This window comes from Diaporthe batatas (assembly GCF_019321695.1).
Source record: "Diaporthe batatas strain CRI 302-4 chromosome Unknown Contig00003, whole genome shotgun sequence".
NCBI classification, from domain to species: Eukaryota; Fungi; Ascomycota; class Sordariomycetes; order Diaporthales; family Diaporthaceae; genus Diaporthe; species Diaporthe batatas.
Genome location: NW_025408550.1, coordinates 4,231,782 through 4,251,856, shown reverse-complemented (window position 1 = coordinate 4,251,856; position 20,075 = coordinate 4,231,782). Strand labels below are relative to the sequence as shown.

The following is a 20,075-nucleotide window of genomic DNA, read 5'->3' as shown; positions in this document are numbered from 1 at the left end:
ATAAATAAAGTAGATAGATTATTATAAATTATTAGTATTATTAATTTATAATATTCTTTAAAATAAGTTAATAATAATATATTTTATATTTTATAAAGTATAAACTTATTTCTTATATATACTTTATAAAGTATAAAAAGTCTTTATTTTTATATTAATATTCTATAATATAGAAATATTATTTAATATATATTATTTATTATATTTTTATTTAAATAATAAAGTATTATTATTTTATCCTTCTTTAAAGAAACTAACTTTATTAAATAATATTCTTAACTTAATAATCCTTAATATCTATTTTTATACTTTATCTCTTCCTTCTCTAGCTCTCTAACCTTAAGGTTTATAGTTTTAAAATATTTAACCTAAATAGTTATAAAAGGATATTCTCTTAAATATTTATATAACTTTAAACCCTTTAAAATCACTAACTCCTTTTATATAATAAAGTTAAAGTATATTTTAATTACTTAATAATTTAATATAATTTAATAATAAAAATTATAATAAGAATTCTATTCCTTTTAGTAAAGATATAATATATTTATTAATATTATTATCCTTTTTAACTTTATAATAACTTTAAAATAAAATTTAATTTATTTTAAATAAAATACTCTTTTATAGTTATAATTAAATCTTAAAATATACTATTAAATAATAAGTAATATATAATTAATAGCTTACTATTTAATAAACTTACTATATTTTATATTAAACTAATAAAAGATTAACTCTACCTTTAATAATATAAATATTTTATAATAATAAAAGGTAATACTTCTTAATATAAACTTTAAATTATAATTATAATTCTTTTAATAAAATAATAAATAGTTTAAATATAATATTTATAATATTTAATATTATATATAATTTTATAATAACTTAAACTTAAATATCTATATATTCTATATTAATATAAATAATAATATTAACTTTTAAATTAAAAATACTCTTAAAATCTATTTTAATTATCTTAAAAGTTCTTACTAATAAAGTTTTATTAAATTAAGAGAGAAAACCTTTATAAATACTATTAATAATATACTTATACTCTTTTAAATAATAATAATAATAATACTATAATAATACTATTTTTAAGAATTAATAACTATTAACTTAATATAGGTAGTTAATCTACTTCTAATCTTTAATATAACTTATAATTTAAAACTTTATATTATATATAATTCTAATATAATATCCCTATAATTAAAAACTTAATAATAATATTCTCTCTTTTTACTTATTTAAATTAACCTAATTTAAAATAATAATCTTATAAACACTACCTTTTAAAAGAAAAGTTTACTTTATTAAAAAGTATTAAAGTTTAATTTATATTTAAAGTTATTATTAATTTCTATCTTTATTATTATTATTATTAATTTAACTTTAATATAAAGAATAATATATATAGGTTTTATTATAATATAAATAATATAAAGATTTTTAAAGAATTTAACCTTTACTTTATAAAATAAAATATATTTTAAATATATTTTAATAGAACTTTAAACCTACTTAAATTAAAGAGTAATATTTCTTTTAAATTTATATCTTTATTAATATTTAACTAATATATAGCTAGTAATTTAAATATAATAAGTATTATATTAACTTTACTATTCTTTTAAAAATAGTCCTAAATCTTATAATATTTTAAAAATTAAAAATTAATAATAACCTAAAAATTTACATTAAAAAATATTAAATATTTAGTTTATTAAAAAAATAATATTAAAATATAGCCTAAATTTTTATAAATTTAATAATTATATTTTTATATTTCTTAAACCCTAATTAACTAAAGAATTAAAGGTATAAATTAGGACTTTTAAGGACTTTACCCCTCTAATAAGTATATAAAAGGGATACTTCTAATTTAAGCTAAAACTTCCCTTTTTAAAGCCTTTAATTAACTAAAACTACTTCCTTCAATTTCCCCACACAACTAACTAAGCCTTCCAACTAACACAAGCCCTAGTTAATCCTTAACTTCTAATTAGCTCATCTAGATCCAAAGCGGCGGCACACCGCCAAAACGAGCAAACGGAGCGAGCAAGCAAGGGCAAAGTACCGCCACACTTCCAACCAATCACAACCCAATATTTACTAAAAGAAGGTCACTAAAAAGCCTACAGCTAACTACCAACTATAAGCCAACTATAACTATTAAAGGGCGACAACAATCCCACACAAGGTACGGCAGCAATCCCACACAAGGTACAGCAGCAATCCCACACAAAGTACAACAACAATCCCACACAAAGTACAACAACAATCCCACATTTCAGCCAATCACAGACAGGTATTTACTAACTAATCACTTAAAAGAATAGCCTTTATAAGCTTTAAAGAAGCTATCTATATAATATTTTTAAAATATAAACTTTTTATTTAATTAACTTTTATATTTATTTAAGGATATAAATCTAATTATACTTTATTTAAAAAATTTAATCTTTAATTTAAATACTTTTTATATTTTTAAAAGAAAGATATTTATATATTATTTAATTATTAAAATATAATTTTAATATTTTATTACTAATTATTTAAGCTATTAAAACTTATAGATTAACTTTAAGTATTTAATATAACTTTTAAAGTTAAAAATATTAATAAAATATTATAATTATTAAAATTAATAATATAATTATAATAAATTTAACTATTAAATTTATAAATATAAAGGTAAATAATAATAATAACTTTAATATTATAATAATATTAAATATAGTAATAGTATATATTAATTTATATTATTTTTATATATAGTTAGTTAAAATATACTTAATAATATTAAGTAACCTTCCTTAAGTTAAAATTTAAAAGAGTATTAAAGTTTTTATTTATAATTATATTAAACTATTTAATATTAAATTAATATCTTTTAATAACTTAAATTAATAAATAGTATTTATTAACTTTATTATACTTTTATTTATACTTAAAGAAGAAAGTAAGTTTATAAATCTTTAATTATATAATATTATATAAAAATATAAATTAAATATACTTTATTATAAAATAATAAATAATTTATAATTTATAATTAATTTTAGTTTATTACTTTTAATATATATATATATATATATTATAATAAATAAAAAAGTAACTTCTTTATTAATTACTTTAATAATATTAATTAAAACTTAAAACTTTATTATAGTTTAAAAGTCTTTAAAAGTAATAATTTTAAAGTTTATTTAATCCTTAACTTAATTATTAGGTTTTTAAATACCTTTAAAGGTATATATTTCTTTTAAAATTAGATTTAAAATAAGCTATAATCTTTATACTATACTTTTAAATATTTAAATATCTTTCTAATTTTCTTTATTATTAACTTTTATTAAAAGAGTTTATAAAGGTTAATATTAAACTATAAAGAGTAAAAAGCTATTAATAATATTAATAAAATAAAGATCTTTTATAAAAACTTTAAAGATAATTTTTAAATTACTATATATTACTTTTATTATTATTTTAAAATCTTCTTTAAAAGTATTTTATCTTTAAGTTTAAAGTTATAACTTAATAGTTTTAATTTAAATAATAAGATTAGAAAAATATATATTATTATAGTTTATATTAAATTAATAATATATTTATAACTTTTATTAATAGATTTATTAATAATATTTAAAAAAAGTTTATAAACTTTTAAAGCCTTTATATAACTATTTAAAACTTAGAATTAAATTAATAAATATTTATATAAAAAAATAACCCTTTAAATATATTATAAAAAATAATAGCTTTTTTATATTTTTATATTATTAATTATATATAGAAATATAATTATAATAATTTTTATTATTTAATTAAATATAAGCTTTTAAATAGTAGATTTTTAATAAAAGTTTATTAGTTTTATTATAAATATATTTTATATAAATTAACTATTTTAATTTAAAATTTTAATATTAATAGAAAGAAAAACCTTTTATAAAATATTTTAATAATATATAGAATAATCTTTATATAAATAATTATATTTATAATATTATTATAAGTTAAATAGTTAATATTAATATTATATTATATATATCTCTTTATATAGTTATTAATTATATTATTAAATATTATTTTAAAGTTAAAATTTAAATATAATTATACTTTAAAATAATAAAGGAGTTAATTTTTAAAGTTAGTTATATTAAATTAATAATATCTTTAATTATTAAAATAATAAATAAATTAGTTTTAAATAGAATTAACTTATTATAAAGATTATTTATTATCTTTTAAACTTATTACTAATTAAAAATAACTATAAGTTTATTTAAGTTAATTATTATAACTTAAAAATAAATTTATTAGTTATTATTTAAGTTAATAAATTAATTTAAAAGTATAAGTAATTATATTAAAATATTATAAGTAGGAGAATATTTAGAAGGAGCTTACTATTTTAACTTCTTTATAATTATTAATATTATTAAAAGATAATAATAATATTTCTCCTTTTAAGTTAAGCTTTAAGTTTTAAACTATTTTTATAATATAATAATAAATAAAACTATATTTAATTTAAAACTTTTATTAAATTAAGTTAATATTTAATTACTTTTATAAATTAATTAGTAACTTTAAGAAAATAAATAATATTTTTTAATATTTTTATTTATATTTATATATTTTATATAAGTTTATATTAATAATTATATAAATAATTATTATAATAATATACTACTTATATTAAAAGATAAAAGATTTAAAAATAACTTAATATTTAAATAAAGAGTATTATAAAATAAATTAATAATAGTTTATTAATAAGCTTTTAAATTAAAAGTTTAATATTAAAATATAAAGTTTTAAATAATTATACTATAAATATAACTTATAATTAAGCTTTATATATTAGTTATTATATTAATCTTTACTCTTTATATTAGATTTATTAAAAGGATATATAAGTTAATAATCCTTTTAATAATTAGAATATCTTAATAAAAGTTTTATTTATTACTTTTATAAAGTTTAATATTAAGTAATATCTTTTATATAATATTATAATAAAGTATTAAAAGTTTACTTTTAATATAAATTATTATAAATATAATATTATATATATTAAAGAAACTTAACTTCTTTTAAGTTAATAAATATAATAATATTAAAAGTCCTTTATATTAAAATTTATCTTTACTTATATTTATAAGCTATATATTATTAAGAAGATTATATACTTAATAATTAAAAGATAGTACTTATTAATATTATAATAAATATAATTAATAGTAAAATTATTTATAATTTATTTTAAATTTTATTATAATATTTATAAATCTATTAAATCTTTCTATTAATAAAGCTATAAATATTTAAAATTAATTAAAGTAAATTAAATACTTTTATTAATAAAAGTTTATAATTAACTATAAAATTATAAGTTTTATAAATTATTAAATATATTAAATTTATAAGTTTAATTTTTTAAAGGGTAAAATATTATTATTATAAATAACTTTTATTAACTACTTTTATATATTAATAGATTTTATTTAATAATAAAATTTAAATTATATTAATAATATTAAAATTATATTATATACTTATAATTTAAAAATAATTAAATTAAAATAAATTATTTATTAAGTTAATAATAATTAAATACTATTTTATAAGGCTTTTAAGGTTTATAAAATAATATTTATATAAAAATTATTAAAATATATTTATTATTAAAGTTTAAACTATTTTAAGTTAATTAAAAGTATAAATATTTAATATTATTATTTAAATTTTAATTAAAACTTAAATTATTAAATATAATAAAACCTATTTTAAATAATTTAATTCCTCTATTATTAATATAAAATTAATAATATAAATATAAATATATAAAATATAAACTTTATAAAAGTTAAAAACTTTATAATATCTTACCTTTATATTATAAAGTATAAATAATATTTATTAAAAACCTTTAAATTACTATTAACTTTATTAATAGTATTATAAGTTATATATATAATTTTAATTAAGCTTTTAATATTAAAATTTTTAATATATTTTACTATTTATTACTTTTATATATATAAATAAATATAATAATTTACTTTATTTTTAAATTAATTAAAATTTTAATAATATTATATTAATCTTTATAATAATCTATAAATTCCTTAAAAATATTTCTATATATAACTATTAATAATTCTTATATATAGTTACTTATATTATTACTATTTATAAATTTTAAAATATAACTCTTTTAAAATATATTAAATATCTTTAAATAAAACTTTATTATTAAATTATTATATATAACTATATTTTAAATAATATACTTAAATAAAATTATATTTAATATACTTTTATACTTTAAAATATTTAAATTAAGAAAATATAATTAAATTATACTATATATAAAATTATTAATATTATTAATAAATTTAAAAATTTTATAACTAAACTTTATTTAATATTCTCTTTTATAAATTTATATTTTTAAAAGAATATATAAAATATTATTATAAAAATATTTAAAATTAAATAAATTTAAGTATATAATTAAAATAATAAGTTTTATAGTTATAATTATTAAATAAACTTTAATAATAAGTTAGTATTTATAATTTAATTAAATATAATTATAAAATTTAAAATATTTTTAAAAGTATAATATATATAAAACTTTATATAATTATATACTTTTAGTTTAAAAAGATTAATAGTTATATTAATACTTATTTACTTTACTACTTTTTAAATTCTAATATATAAATTTAAAAGATAAATAGGTTTTTAATAAGTTTATAAATAAAAAAACTATTTTTACCTAATATTAATCTTAATAACTATATTATAATTTAATAATATTATTTTATATTATTATTTAGTTAATATTTATACTTTATAAAATATAAATATAATTTATTATTTATATTTTATAAAATATAAATATTATATAAGTATTATTATAATTTATTATATATAAATTATTAATTTACTTTTAAATTTATAAATAAAAAAGAAAATTATTTTAATTAATTATTAATACTATTTTATATTATTATTAATTAATATTTATATTTTATAAAATATAAATAATAAATTATAACTATACTTTATAAGGTATAAATATTAGTTTAATTTTATAATAAAATATTTAAAAATCTTTATATAATTATATATATTTATTAACTTAATAAGGCTTATATAATACTCTTTTAAGGTTAATAGTCTATAGTTTATAATATACTTTATATATAAAATTATTTAATAAAATATTAATAATAAATAAATTTTATAAATATAATTTTAACTTTTATAACTTTAATCTTTTATACCTTATATAATAGATTTATTCCTTATATACTTTATAAATAAAATAGTATAATAAATTACTACTTAATAAATTAAAAATAAAGCCTTTTAATTAAACTATTATATATTAAATATTATTAAATTAATAAAATAAAATAATTAAATAAATTAATATAAATTAATAAAATAATTAAAATATATTATATATATTAATTATAAAGTTATTACTATTTATATTATATATTTTAATTAAAAACTTATTTAAATTATTATTAATAAAGTATTAAAAATTTTATTTAATTAAGTTTATATTTAATAAAAGTTTTATTTATTTATATTATTTAAATTAATAAACTTTTTATTAAAACCTATTAAAAGAAATAATAATAAATATTTTTAATTAAAAGAGTTAAAATTTTAATTATTTAAATATAATTCTATTAGCTTTATTTATATAAGAAGGTAGTTATATTATTTTTAAATATTATCTTTAAAAGTTTATTTTTAATTCTCTTCTTTTAAAAATCTTTAAGTTTAAACCTATATTTATTAAAGGAAAGTATAGTAATATTATATTTATATTAATAGAAATTATTAATAAAATAGTTTTTAAGTAAAAGTTTATTTAATAAACTTAAAAAGTTTAAACTTATTAACCTTTATACTATTTATCTTAATATTATTAAAAGAATCCTTTTTTATAAAATCTTAACTTTTATAAATTTTAACTTTATTATAAATTATAAAAATATAATTTAAGAATATTTAAATTAAATAAATCTTATTAATATTAATATATTTAAAGTTTTTTAAAAATTCTTTTTTATAATTAAGTAAATATTAATATAGGAGGGGGAGGGGGGAAGGGGAATGAGTAGGAGTAGGGGAAAAGGAAAGGGGAAGGGAGATTATTATAAAGTTAGGAATTAAAAGATTAGAAAGGTATATTATTTAAGTAATAGAACTTACTAAAGTAAGAATTAAATTAATAAGTTATTAGTAATTAATAGATTTATAATTATATATATAGTTTATATAATAATATATAAAAACTTTATATAAAAAATTAATTATAATAAAGTTAGTTATATAATTTAATTATAAATTATAATTATTAATATATTTTTAATATATAAGTACTTTAATATAGTTAGTAATTTAAATTATAGTTATAATAAAATTTTTAAAATTAAGAAAACTTATATATATTTATTTAATAGAATAAGTTAACTATTAAAGAGTAAATAGTAGATAGGTTTTAAATATATTTAATATTTATATTATTAAATAGTATATTATTAAAATAGGCTTATTATATTTTAAGTATAATAATTTAAATAATATTTTAAATTATTTAGAATTTTATAAGTATATTAGTAGTAATTTATAATATATATATAAGAGTAAGATTTATATATATTATTAAGAGCTATAATAGTTATATTTTTAAATAATAATAATATATTAAAATATATAGATAAGTAGGGAATAATAATTATATTTAGTTTTTATTTTAAGGATATATAAATATAATAATAAAAGTTTTAAATAAAAGGTTTTTAATATTTATAAAGGTTATAATATAATATAATATAATATAATATTAGTTTTATAAATAAGATTTAAAATAATAGATTATAGGTTATAACTTTATTTTAATTTAAAGTAGTTTATATTTATATTTAAAGAGATATATACTTTAATTAGCTTTATACCTTTTAAGTATAAGTTTTAATTAATTAATTAAATAATACTTTAAAGCTATTTATATTTTAAAGTTTTAATTAACTATTTATATTTTAAAATTTTAATTAATTATTAACTTAATACTTAATTAATATAAAGCTTAATTATAATTATATAAATAAACTTTATACTTTATAAAATATATATATAATTTATTATATATACTTTATAAAGTATATCTTATTATATTATTATAATAATATAAATTAATATAAATATTATAAATAGCTTTATAATAATTAAAAAAAGCTTTATTTATTATTATCCTTTTTATTTTACCTTTAAAATAATTTTTTATTATATTTATTCTTTAATTACTATATTTTCCTTAAGCTATTTATTAAATACCTTAAAGATATAGATTAATAACTACGCCTAGATCCAAGTAAGGTATACTAAGTTAGCGGTTAATATACTATTTTATTAAATAGTTAAGTTCTGTGCCCCTACTATTTTAACTACAAACAATAGTGCCGTCTCATCCCCTCAGTGTTTACTTCCACTTAACCTCGGGAGTCTGCTTGTTCTGGTTGATAGGGAATCACACAGTCATTTTAAGCGAGTAGCTAATCTGTGCGTTGTGGAACCAATTATATATTTTGAGGTCTACTTGGAGACCTGTGTATGAGTTTCCGAATCGAGTCAGAGCAGTCGTGGAAATTCGCCTGCAGGACTCTACTGGGAGAAAGAATAATGGGGACTTTTCAACTGCAAGTTATGCTGACCATTGGCGACAGGGTGACCTTTTATGGGACGGTCTTTTAAGCTCCTATCTGTCAACCTTTTAGGGGATAACTTTAATCTCCTGTGCGTAAAAATTCGATTAGGACAACGTTCTGTCCCGTACTAGGACAACATTCAATGGGGTGACCTCTTGAAGTAATCTTGAGGCAATCGCATACCATGGACCAGTTGTAAGCCATCTCCCAGTGAGATGAGCTGCTCGTTATCTTCTTACCGACACAAGTTCTTAGGCAATAACCACATATTATAATGGAGGGTACACCCAAGCCCCAAGGAATCAACTCCTATAAGACAATCTCCTATTAGACAACCTCTAAGACACCCTTGTGGATCCGTAGTCTAGTTACGTAAGCAAGCCCTGCAGGCAGCCAAAACCACGCTTCTGCAGGCGCCCTTCGATAGCTGATTCTTCTAATCAACAACCCAACTACCTACACCTTCAGACGTTAGATTCCTCACGAATTCTGGTGTTCTGATACGTGGGTACGGGTAAGAATACACACCCTCCTCTAGGATAACCTTCTTTACCTAGATAGGAAAATATCCTATAGGATAAGCCTATTAGATAACTAGTTTCATATTAACCTAAGTACTTTATGTGATCTCTAAGTTACTTAATATAAGTAGGTGTATCCTACTTTTTTGCGGGTGCGAATATCCGGTTTTAAAAAAAACATTAAAATCAACACAAAAAAGAAGTAAGAAAAAAAAAAAAAAAAAACCACCGTTGGGTCTTGGAGCTTTTACTACTTACTGAGTGAGGGGGCTGTATGCCCTCGGAATGTATTCGGATCGTGAACGAAACCACTCAAAACATCGCTTTGGGGAATCAGGGAGGAGTTCTGCGTGGACCAGACTATCTGTGTATTCACAATTGTAGTTGAGGTGTTTGTGCAAAGTTGTACACCTACTACTTAACTCTGTGGAGCCCATCTAAGATCACGTTCACATTTGTCATTACTGTCAGTGCATGCGTTGAATGCAGTGATTCACACAGTGCCAGTGCTCGAAAGTCCGGTTGAAAGTGCTACAGAAAGGTTGCCGCACGATCGCTGGCCATTACAATGGAATGGATACTCTTTTTAACTTCCCCGTCGAGCTGTCACGGACTCAGGAAAGGATCCTGTAATGATACCAAGTTATACAAGTCCCTAAAGGCCTACTCTTCAGCTCTCTCACGTAGAAATGCGGCAGAGACATGATCTCGGCGTGATGTCTTTATCCACGAGCAAACCTCAGTATGCCCCATGCCAATGCAGACCTGATGCACCCAAGAGGCCCCCCATCTAGCTGCCGCTCAGCTAGTTGCCACTTAACTCGTGGATGGCGGGCCTGACTGTGACCACCCGCGAGGACTTTACATTTCCAAACTGATGACCAATGTTTCAAAGCAACCAACCATTTAACGCCGATCCTACCCACCGAATTTTGGACTCGCAATCCTGGGAGTGCGAAGGAAACTGTTCCAAATGCCGAAGATATCGATCCGGGTATCACTCAGGAAGTCTGCAGCTCATCCTGTCCAAATGCTAATCCAAGACCCCCTCAAGCCTCTGCCTTGGTGTCGACCTTCTTGGCTGGGGGCTCCTGGGCGGCGGCGCCATCCTCATCGCGAGAGCGCTTGCCGTTGGACTCGCCAGACTTCTCGCCGTCGGCGTTGTCCCTGCGGTCTCCATCACGCCTGTTGCGGTCGAAATCGCGGCCGCCTCGACCACGACCTCCACGACCCCGCCCACGTCCACCTCGGCCGCCTCGGTTGTTGCTCTTGCGGTCGTAATCCTTGCGGGCCTTCCAGTCATCTTTGTCACCCCTGAAGCGGTCTCCCTTGCGATCACGGCTGAGGTCCTGGCCCTCCCAGAAGGTTCGAGGACCCTTGCTCTTGCTGGGCTCGAGCTTCCCCTCCTTGATCAGCTGGGTCTTCTCGTCGACATAGTCTCGCTTAGACATGATCTTCAGGTCACGCCCCTCATACTTGGGCGGGGGGTCAAGGGCCAAGAACGCCTTGGCGTGCTCCTCCGACTCGAATTCTGCGAAGACGGAGCCCTTGAAAAGATGGTCATCATCTCGGCGAAGTCGGATGGCATTAACTGGCCCGAACTTGGCGAAGAACGCCTCGATGTCGAACTGAGTGGACGGCTGCTCGTCTCCGAAGCCCTTGACGTAGACGGAGACCGGGAACTTGTCGCCAGGCCTGGAAGACTTGTAGGCGACCTTGCGTGCTACTGTCTCTTTGCCGTCCTCACCGGAGATGACCAAGAACTGGCTGTCGCGCAGAGCCTTGACGACGGCCTCGTAGGGTTGGAAACGGCGCATACGACCGAATGAGCAGATCGTCTTGAGGGGGACGGGGTTGTTTTCGAAACCTCCCGACAAATTCCACATGTACTTGTCCTGAGGCAGGTTGTTGTCGCCAAAGTAGAACTCGACCTAGGTAACTGTCAGCGAGGACTTCATGTAGCCCTGGTGCCTCGAGCTTGTGTTCGTACCTGGACACGGATCATATGGGGGTCATCGGTGACAGACAAGACGGAAGGATCGAATTTGCTCTTGTTGTCGTGGTGCTGGGCATGCGCTCCGGTCTTGTGGGCGCTGCGGTCCTTGTCCTCCTTGGCGTCACCCTCTTCCATAACAGTGTCTCCGTTCTTCTCAGTCGCCGCAGCCTGCTCGGACGTGGCAGCCTTGGCAGGCTCATCCTGAGTGGTCTCGACGGCGGGAGCAGCGTCGGTGGCGGTCTCTGTGACGGGGGCAGACGCCTCGGGCTGGGTTGCCTCAGTTTGGGTGGTTGGGTCGGCCATCTTGTCTTTCTGGAATGAAGTCTCGAATGGCAAGGCAAGAGAGGATTGGGGGGCGCTCAATAGACGGGCGGGCAGTTGAGGAGAGAGGGCGTGGAAGGTGTTGTGTGGCGCGAAAAGTGTGACTCTCCGGCGAGGTGAGTCTTGTGGGCTGGTGGGGTCCGAGGCACAATGGCTGGCCGCGACTAGGGAAGGCAGGTACCTAGGTAGTGTTGTAATGATGCGGCGGTCGACTTGAGGAGCTCGCTCTGCACTGAAAAGCCCGGCCTTGAAAGGAGTGCAGAAGAGGTGGTCAGATTGCACTCGATGGGGGCTGGGGATGGTTGGAAAAGAAAAGAAGGTCCATCGCAGGCCGGCAGCTGTGAACTTTTTCAATAGTACCTAGGTACCTAGGCGTGCCGATAAGCCTGCGATAGAGTGCAGCCAGGGTTTTGCAGGTTCCCCACAGTCAATCCATGCTCGAGGGCCGCCCGCCCCCAATCATGTGTGGAGCACAGAGCTCGGTTTAGTGCGACGGGTGATTGAGTGAGAGCAGTGCTAAAAATTTGGTGAGTAGTCAGTCGCGCGGGAGCTGGGCGACGTCTCGCGCGAGACGACACGGCAGAATTCGAGCCGTTCACCCATTGACCACCGTCCTAGCTCGACCACCTCGCGGACGCGGCCAGCTCGACCCGAATCCCTCGCCCTCTTGCATCTTGAGTCTGGTCTGTGCCGCTCGGAATCCTCTGCAGACCAGGATGAAGTTGAGAAGAACATTAAAGTTCCACAGTTTGAAACGGGGGGTAAGCATTGCACCCGTCGTCACCATTCTCGTCTCGCCTCGGCGATGCCCTCCCACACACTGACGGCGTGCCTCGTCATGTCCAATTCCTCATGTCAAACTGTCCAATCCAGTCCGGCTGACCAGTGCGCTTGCACCGAGTAGAGAGTCCGCCAAACATGGAACAAATACAACCTCTACAACCTGTCCAAGGTTGAGCGAACGATACCCAACTACATCTCCAGGACCTTCTTCCAGCAGAAATGGAACGCAAAGGCCCTGACCCGTGCCTACCACGGCGAGCACATCAAGGAGAGCAAGTGGGAGCGCATGTTCAGCCGCCGCATGCTCTCCGTCGTCAACATGGACCCTGTCTACATGGCTCACAACGACGGCTCCGAGCAAGCCGCAGGCAGAGGCTCCGGCAAGGACAAGCCCAGCTTCGAGGATGTCACGCCATGGCACGAGCGCGGCCAGACCATCCCGAACAAGAGGCCCAAGCCTGGTTTTGCACCCAAGACAGACCTGGATCTGATCCCGGAAAGCGAGACCCAGCCTCCCTCGCGCAGGGAGACAAACCTGCAACAGTTCAGCGGCCAGACCCCGTACATGAACATGGCATACGCCCCTCTGGAGAGGAGAATTGATGTGGCCATCTTCAGGGCCCTCTTTGCCAGCAGTACGCGCCAGGCGCGGCAGTTTGTCATCCACGGTGCGGTCAAAGTCAATGGCCAAGTGGTAAGAGCCGAACAGCCATCCGGGCTTCTGTGTCGAACTTCGCAGACTAACCTCAATCAATGCAGATGACGCATCCAAGCTATCTTCTCAATCCCGGTGACATGTTCCAGGTTAACCCCGAGTTCGTTCTCCTCGCGACGGGCAAGAAGAAGCCGCCGCCGCCGCCCAAGGCCCCCAGGAAGAGCCGCAAAGCTGCTGCATCAAAGGAGGATGCTGCTGAAGAGGAGGGTGAGGGCCATAGCGAGGAGGCTGCTGCGGAGGGCGAGGGAGAGGAAGGCGAAGGCGAAGGCGAAGGCGAGCAAGTTGCCCCAGGAACCAAACTACCAAATGTCGACGCATTTGAGGCAAGGCTAGCAAAAGAGGAGGCTAAAAAGGGGGGCGAGACTTCCACTGAGGTCCAGCCCAATGCACCAGGCAGCATCCCCCGTGTGCTGCGATTCCTGTCGAAGCAAGCCAAGGACATCCTGGAGCAACAGAAGGGCGACTTGAAGGTCAAGAAGAAGCGCAAGTTCCGCAACTTCATCAAGATGTCCCGCGCCGCACTCGCAAAAGCAGGCCGCGCAGGTGGCGAGGCCGAGGTTGCGTCCGACCAGACGGTCATAGATGAGGTCAACGCGATGCTCCGCGACCTGGCCATCGCCGACCCGTCAATCGCGAAGAAGGCCGAAGAGTCGGGGGCCTTCACCGCGGAGGAGGTCGCCAAGGCTACGCAAGAGACGCGAAAGGAGCAGAAGGAGGACAAGGCCCAGCCTGCGAAGCGTGCAGACTACGTCATGTCCGGCGAGGAGGTCTCGCGGATGAACAAGCTGCTCAAGGAGTGGGAGGACAACCCGGAGGACCTTTCCAAGCCGTACCTCACGCCCTGGGAGCCGCGGCGCTTCATGGGCGCCTTCGCCTTCATCCCGCGCTACCTCGAGGTCAACCAGAACATCTGCGCGGCTGTGTACCTGCGGCATCCCGTGGCGCGCCAGAGGTACGCTGAGGTACCGACGCCGTTCCCGCCGCACGTCATGCAGCTGGCGTTCAACTGGTACTTGAGGAGGAGATGAGCGGATAGGACGACTAGTTGCTGCGAGTACGCTCGAGGGGCCGGGGGCGCCTTTCTGTATGACTCAATCAGCCTGCCTTGTATATAATGTCCAAATCAGGAATTTATGTGCCTGAACGGTAGACATAGATGAGATGTTCAAACGCGAGGCAATTGTAACACCACTTCATAATCTCCTTCATTCGAGGCAGTCTCAGCTTGGCTGACGTTGGCCACACGGGCTACCGCTGCGGGTGGTTCTCCCGGCGTAGCTGCTGCATGTTCCAGCTCATTTCCGTCAACAGCATGTTCTTTGGGTGCACGTGGAAGCTTCTGGCCTGCCACTGCAAGTCGCATGAGCGCAAGACATTCATTACAAGATTCCAATCTGTCATGTTCTTGAAAATTTGCCGCCTCACATTGGACAGTTGGTAGCGGCAGCGGCACCTGCTGGACGTAAATACAATGCGGCTCAAGGCCATTGGAGCCTCCGGACGCCTTGCGATTGGTTAGCATGTTGGTAGCACCAATGTCACGACGAGGGGCAACACAAAAATGTTTGATGGAAATCCATCATTTTATGATCAGAAACCACTAAACTAGAGAAGAGCTGCAGGGCGACGATAAGGAAAACGCAGTAGTACTCGACACTAAACGGGCCGGGGGAAATAAAAAAGAAGAAAGACGTGCTTGGGAGAATCAGGGGCATGAGGGGGTATGATAGTAGAGTAAAGCCGTCAAATGCGATCCCAGATTCCAAACAAAAACCGGTCTTTGAGATACTAGATGCATCCACACAAGACATCTACGCCCACGGCTCGACCGTCCACCTAACCGGCCTCATCCTCCATGATTAGGTATCACAGCCACTGCTCTCCGTCACACGTCGTCGCACATCCCATGGCCCACTGCCAGAACTTCTGAGAGGCCATAGAGACGCCTCGCCGAGAAGAAAGAAGGAAGTTCCCCGAAGTGTTGGTCGTGGGCTACCAGCGAAATTGGACTGGTCCCCTATGGCAAGGAGGGGTCTCAACGTCCGTCATAAATTATAGAAAGTCGTATTTCGAAATGTCGAGCCGACACGTGGTTGCGAAGAAGAAAAAGCCAGCGCTGTGTGTACGCTTGCACCAGGGAGCCGTGCGTTGCCAGACCAGCTCCTGGTTCGATGGAGTATGGAAATGTACTCTAGGCTGTTTTGGGCATCGCAAATACCTGAGCCGAGATCCCCAACCCAAAAGTGTATGATGCAGAAGGGTGCGGGGACCCCGGGTAGGGGCGAAGAGAACCGCTCAAATGCGACACGCCTTCTTTCTCCAAAGTATGTAGTTCTGGTCTTGGTCGGGGTGCCATTTTGCTACGAGCCAAGGGGCCGTTTTGATTAGCCGTACCGTGGAGGACTTTTCGAGGATTAGGTAGGACGTGATTAAAATGGTGACAGTGAAGACGAAATGTGAAACAAGCGGCAGGCTGGTAGTGCATGGGCATAAGGCGTATGCAGGCGTGGATCGTAGAAGAAAGGCGCTCAGGGAGTCGACGCTTATCGGAGGGAGAATCCCTTCCTCTTGCCTTCCTTTTCGATTGGCCGTCCGCTCTCGACTCTCGACTTCTTCTCCTCGAGCTCCAGTCTTTGGCGCTCCAGTTGTTCCTTCATCTCCCGGTGCCTGGCGTACAGCTCCTCCTCGCTTTGCTTCAGCTTGGACTCCTTCTCGGCGACCTTTTGCTGGAAGACCATCTTCATCTCGGCCTCCATCTTGGCGAGCTTCTGTTCGTGCAGGGAACGCTCCTCCTCCTGCTTGACAGCTGGGTTGACCTCCTTGAAGACGCTTGGGTCTTGCGAGACACCCATCTGGATGAGCTTATCTGTACGGTAGTTCTCGTAGAGGAGGTTGTTGGTGTGCTCCTTGAGCTCCTCCATGTGGGTCCGGATGAGCATCTGGCGGAGCTTGACAAAGTCGCAATGCTCCTCGTTGTCGACCTCAATGACACCCCAGGGGTACTGACGACCGCGCACCTTGCGACCGTCGGCATTTGTGATCTCCCCGGTGGCACCGACGACGGCGAAAGGAACCTTGGACATTATCTCGTTGTTCTCGGCGATGGTCTCCTCGTCGTCGAGCTCATAACGAGGGCCTTCGAAGATCTGCACGTTGTGGTGCTTGATGTCTGCCAGGACCTGTAGGGGTTGTTAGGAACAGAATTGGACAGACAAATCTCGAAAACTTACTCTGGCCTTGAAAGCCGTGATCTCCTCGTCCGTCAGAGTGTCGGACTTGGCAATGACGGGAATCAGGTTGACCTTGGTGTGAAGACGCTTCATCACCTCAATGTCGAGAGGCTTCAGCGAGTGGCCGGTGGGCTGGATGAAGAAGACACACGCGTGGATGCGGTTGTCCACAATGTTCATCCGGTTGACCTTGTTCTCGGCATCCAGGTAAGCGTCGAAACGCTGCTCGATGTTATCCGTGATTGGCCTCCAGGACTCGTCATTGTTGACGAAGTCGCCGAAACCAGGGGTATCAACAACAGTCAGGCGCAGGCGAACACCTGCTTCCTCGATATCTGCACTAATAGACTGGATTGTAACAGTCTTGGGGAGAATATCGAGACTGGGTCCCTTGCGCTCCTTAGGTGGGTAGAGGGAAGTGTTGAACAGGGTGTTGACAAGGGTAGACTTTCCGAGACCAGACTCGCCTGAATTCTACTGTCAGATGTGACGGACCAAAGGGTGGGGGTGCACGATTGGGACTATTACTCACCAACAACCATAACGTTGAAGTTGAAACCCTTGCGAACACTCTTACGGTGCCATTGGTTGGGAAGGTTGGCAAAGCCAACGTAGCCCGTCAGCTTCCTGCGGACAATGTTCTTGTTCTCAATCACGCCAGATGAGACTGTAGGCCTGAGGTTAGGATTCTGCTCATATTCTCCTTGACCCACATCCGCAATGGGAGAGGAAGGCTTGCCGATAGGAAGCTCGGGAGGGGTGGTGACAGGGGCGCCGTTAGAAGCTGCATCACAGATTAAGTTAGTAAATCACCTCCTTTTATTTCCTCCTACAGAGCATGAGGAAAAGCAGTTTTTGGGAGCCAGTGCAGAATCAGAGGAGCCTGACACTCAGCCAGCGGCAAGATCTCGCGCTGTAGCTCGTCCAACTCCATGGCTCTCAACGGGGCGATCTTCGGGGGAGTCTCGACATCCAACAAGCTGCGGTAGCTGGGGTGTGGCCGCTCGTTTTCGCGATGTGCAAGGCTGCTGGACCTGGTGGCAATTGCGGGTGGTGGAGATGCTGGTGTTCGCTTGCTGTTTGTGATGACATTGTCCAGCTGAACGCTGCGGGAACGCGTCTTGTTCGGATGGATCAGGTCGAAAGGCATGATGATCTGGAAGTGCATTCACCGTCTGCCTTGTTTCGGCCCCCAGGTCCCGACCGGCCGCAATGGCATTTCCGAGAGAAGTCCAATCAACGATGTTGCACAGGGAGCTGCCGGTGATGAAGATGAGCTGGGCGGTCGATAGGATCGCGGTAGACAGAGACTCGACGCGCCGGGGGCCGTGTGGTCGAGATGAGGTTGGTCGTCGGTCCGAGTCCAGGATTGATTCTTGCACTGCTCCCAAAAACCGCTGTCGCTCTTGGAGGCAGGAGTTTGTATGCGCTTACCCATTGTGAATGTAAAATTGGCTGATGTCGGAAAAGGAGGGTAGGAACGAGTGACTGTGGTAGGGCAAGCCCTCTGTTAGCATTTGAGTGTCTAGAGCAGGGGGCTGGGCGCCGCCATACGACCGAGCCGCCCAATATCTGCCGAGCACAGAGAAGGTACGTGCAATGGGCGAATCCCGCGGGACTTGCAGAAGAATGAATCAACTCGAGCAAGATACGAGGCGATGCGCCGTTGTGCAGGTGCGGATAGGGCAGGCGCCAGGAGTCGGGAAGGAGCAGCAGAGGCAGCCTTCTACGACGCATTGACGAGGGAGGGAGGAGGGGAGCCAGTCAGGACGGGAGAAGTAGACGTACCAGGAAGGGACACGCAGCTCTGACGAGTTGGGCCGGGGCGGGTGAGGCGCTGTGGGAAAAAAGGCCTTCGTGAAGGGGAGAGAGAGCGATGGCCGTTGGCGTCAAAAGAATACTACGAAATAGGAGGGGATGAGAAGATGAAGGAGAATTGGTCGTGTCGTGAGGAAGTTCTGCACGGCACGGAGAATGGGCAGATTTGGGAGAAGGTTGAGATGATTGCAAAGGGGCTCGTAGGAAATTTGGGCAAAAGGGTACCTCCCACCGGGTGACAAGTTGGCCCGTGCGGGGAGCTGTGGAAAAGGGGGCTCGTGCTTGCTAGGTGCAGGACAGTACAGGACAAGTCGAGGTGCAGGTGCAGGTGCTGGCGCAGGTGCTGGTGCTGGTGCAGGTACGAGTGGGCGGGTGGGCATGTGGGCGTGTGGGTGGCAGTTGTGAACGTGGCAGAGGTACGGGACGGGGCAGAGGCAGCTCGGCCAAGAGCCTGTCACAGATTCACACTGGAGACGGAGGAGCATTGAGCTGGGCTCCGGCTGATGGGCAATCTGGTGCAAGGTGGAGCTAGGACGGGGGACCCCCAGAGGGTCAACCGTTCGTTAGGTCGGCTCACCTGCCAGCAGTAGGGGAGGATGCAGGGGTTGAGCCACGACCAGAGTGACGGGCAGGGGGTCCAATCTCAGATGGTGCTCTCAATTGGCTCCACGCCTATGATTAGGATGCCGTTTCGTGCAGCGCCGATCCACATCAGGCCTTCTCGATTGAAGCATTTCATCTCCAGGCCGTTTGTTCGCCTCGAACTCTGTCTGTCTGCTGTCTGCTGCCGGCTGTCTGCGCCGTCGGCCTCACTGAGTGAGTGACTGAGTGACTGACCGACCGACAGACTGGAATTTATGTATTTCCCAATGTGCAACACAATGTGACCTACGGCGGTTGAGTGGATGGTCTTGTGGGATCGTCTGTTCTCAGTCG

At 34.2% G+C, this 20,075-nt stretch overlaps 3 protein-coding genes across 3 annotated transcripts; 1 reads left to right on the top strand and 2 right to left on the bottom strand.

Annotated features, from left to right (window-relative positions):
* Positions 1-11,325: 11,325 nt before the first annotated feature.
* On the bottom strand, positions 11,326-12,575 carry KVR01_003767 (uncharacterized protein; the record flags this gene model as incomplete). The annotated part of the gene is made up of 2 exons (XM_044789843.1): positions 11,326-12,207; positions 12,267-12,575. The coding sequence occupies 2 exons, from the start codon at positions 12,573-12,575 to the stop codon at positions 11,326-11,328; spliced, it is 1,191 nt and encodes a 396-aa protein (XP_044648782.1).
* Positions 12,576-13,309: 734 nt separating this feature from the next.
* On the top strand, positions 13,310-15,119 carry KVR01_002179 (mitochondrial 37S ribosomal protein NAM9; the record flags this gene model as incomplete). The annotated part of the gene is made up of 3 exons (XM_044782420.1): positions 13,310-13,354; positions 13,498-14,070; positions 14,136-15,119. 3 exons carry the CDS (start codon positions 13,310-13,312, stop codon positions 15,117-15,119), a joined length of 1,602 nt encoding a protein of 533 aa, XP_044647194.1.
* A 534-nt stretch (positions 15,120-15,653) lies between these two features.
* Positions 15,654-19,584, bottom strand: KVR01_002968 (uncharacterized protein). The gene is made up of 5 exons (XM_044786296.1): positions 19,110-19,584; positions 18,756-18,809; positions 17,854-18,105; positions 17,322-17,788; positions 15,654-17,270 (listed from the first exon to the last, which is right to left on the bottom strand). The coding sequence occupies exons 2-5, from the start codon at positions 18,757-18,759 to the stop codon at positions 16,635-16,637; spliced, it is 1,359 nt and encodes a 452-aa protein (XP_044647983.1). The 5' UTR covers positions 18,760-18,809; positions 19,110-19,584; the 3' UTR covers positions 15,654-16,634.
* Positions 19,585-20,075: the final 491 nt, after the last annotated feature.

What these genes read in the sequence shown, in the direction of transcription:
- KVR01_002968 (XM_044786296.1), bottom strand. An exon ending in CTTCAACGTTATGGTTGTTG is followed by an intron (nt 17,789 to 17,853) that starts GTGAGTAATAGT and finishes AGTAGAATTCAG; the next exon opens with GCGAGTCTGGTCTCGGAAAG. An exon ending in TCACGGCTTTCAAGGCCAGA is followed by an intron (nt 17,271 to 17,321) that starts GTAAGTTTTCGA and finishes CAACCCCTACAG; the next exon opens with GTCCTGGCAGACATCAAGCA.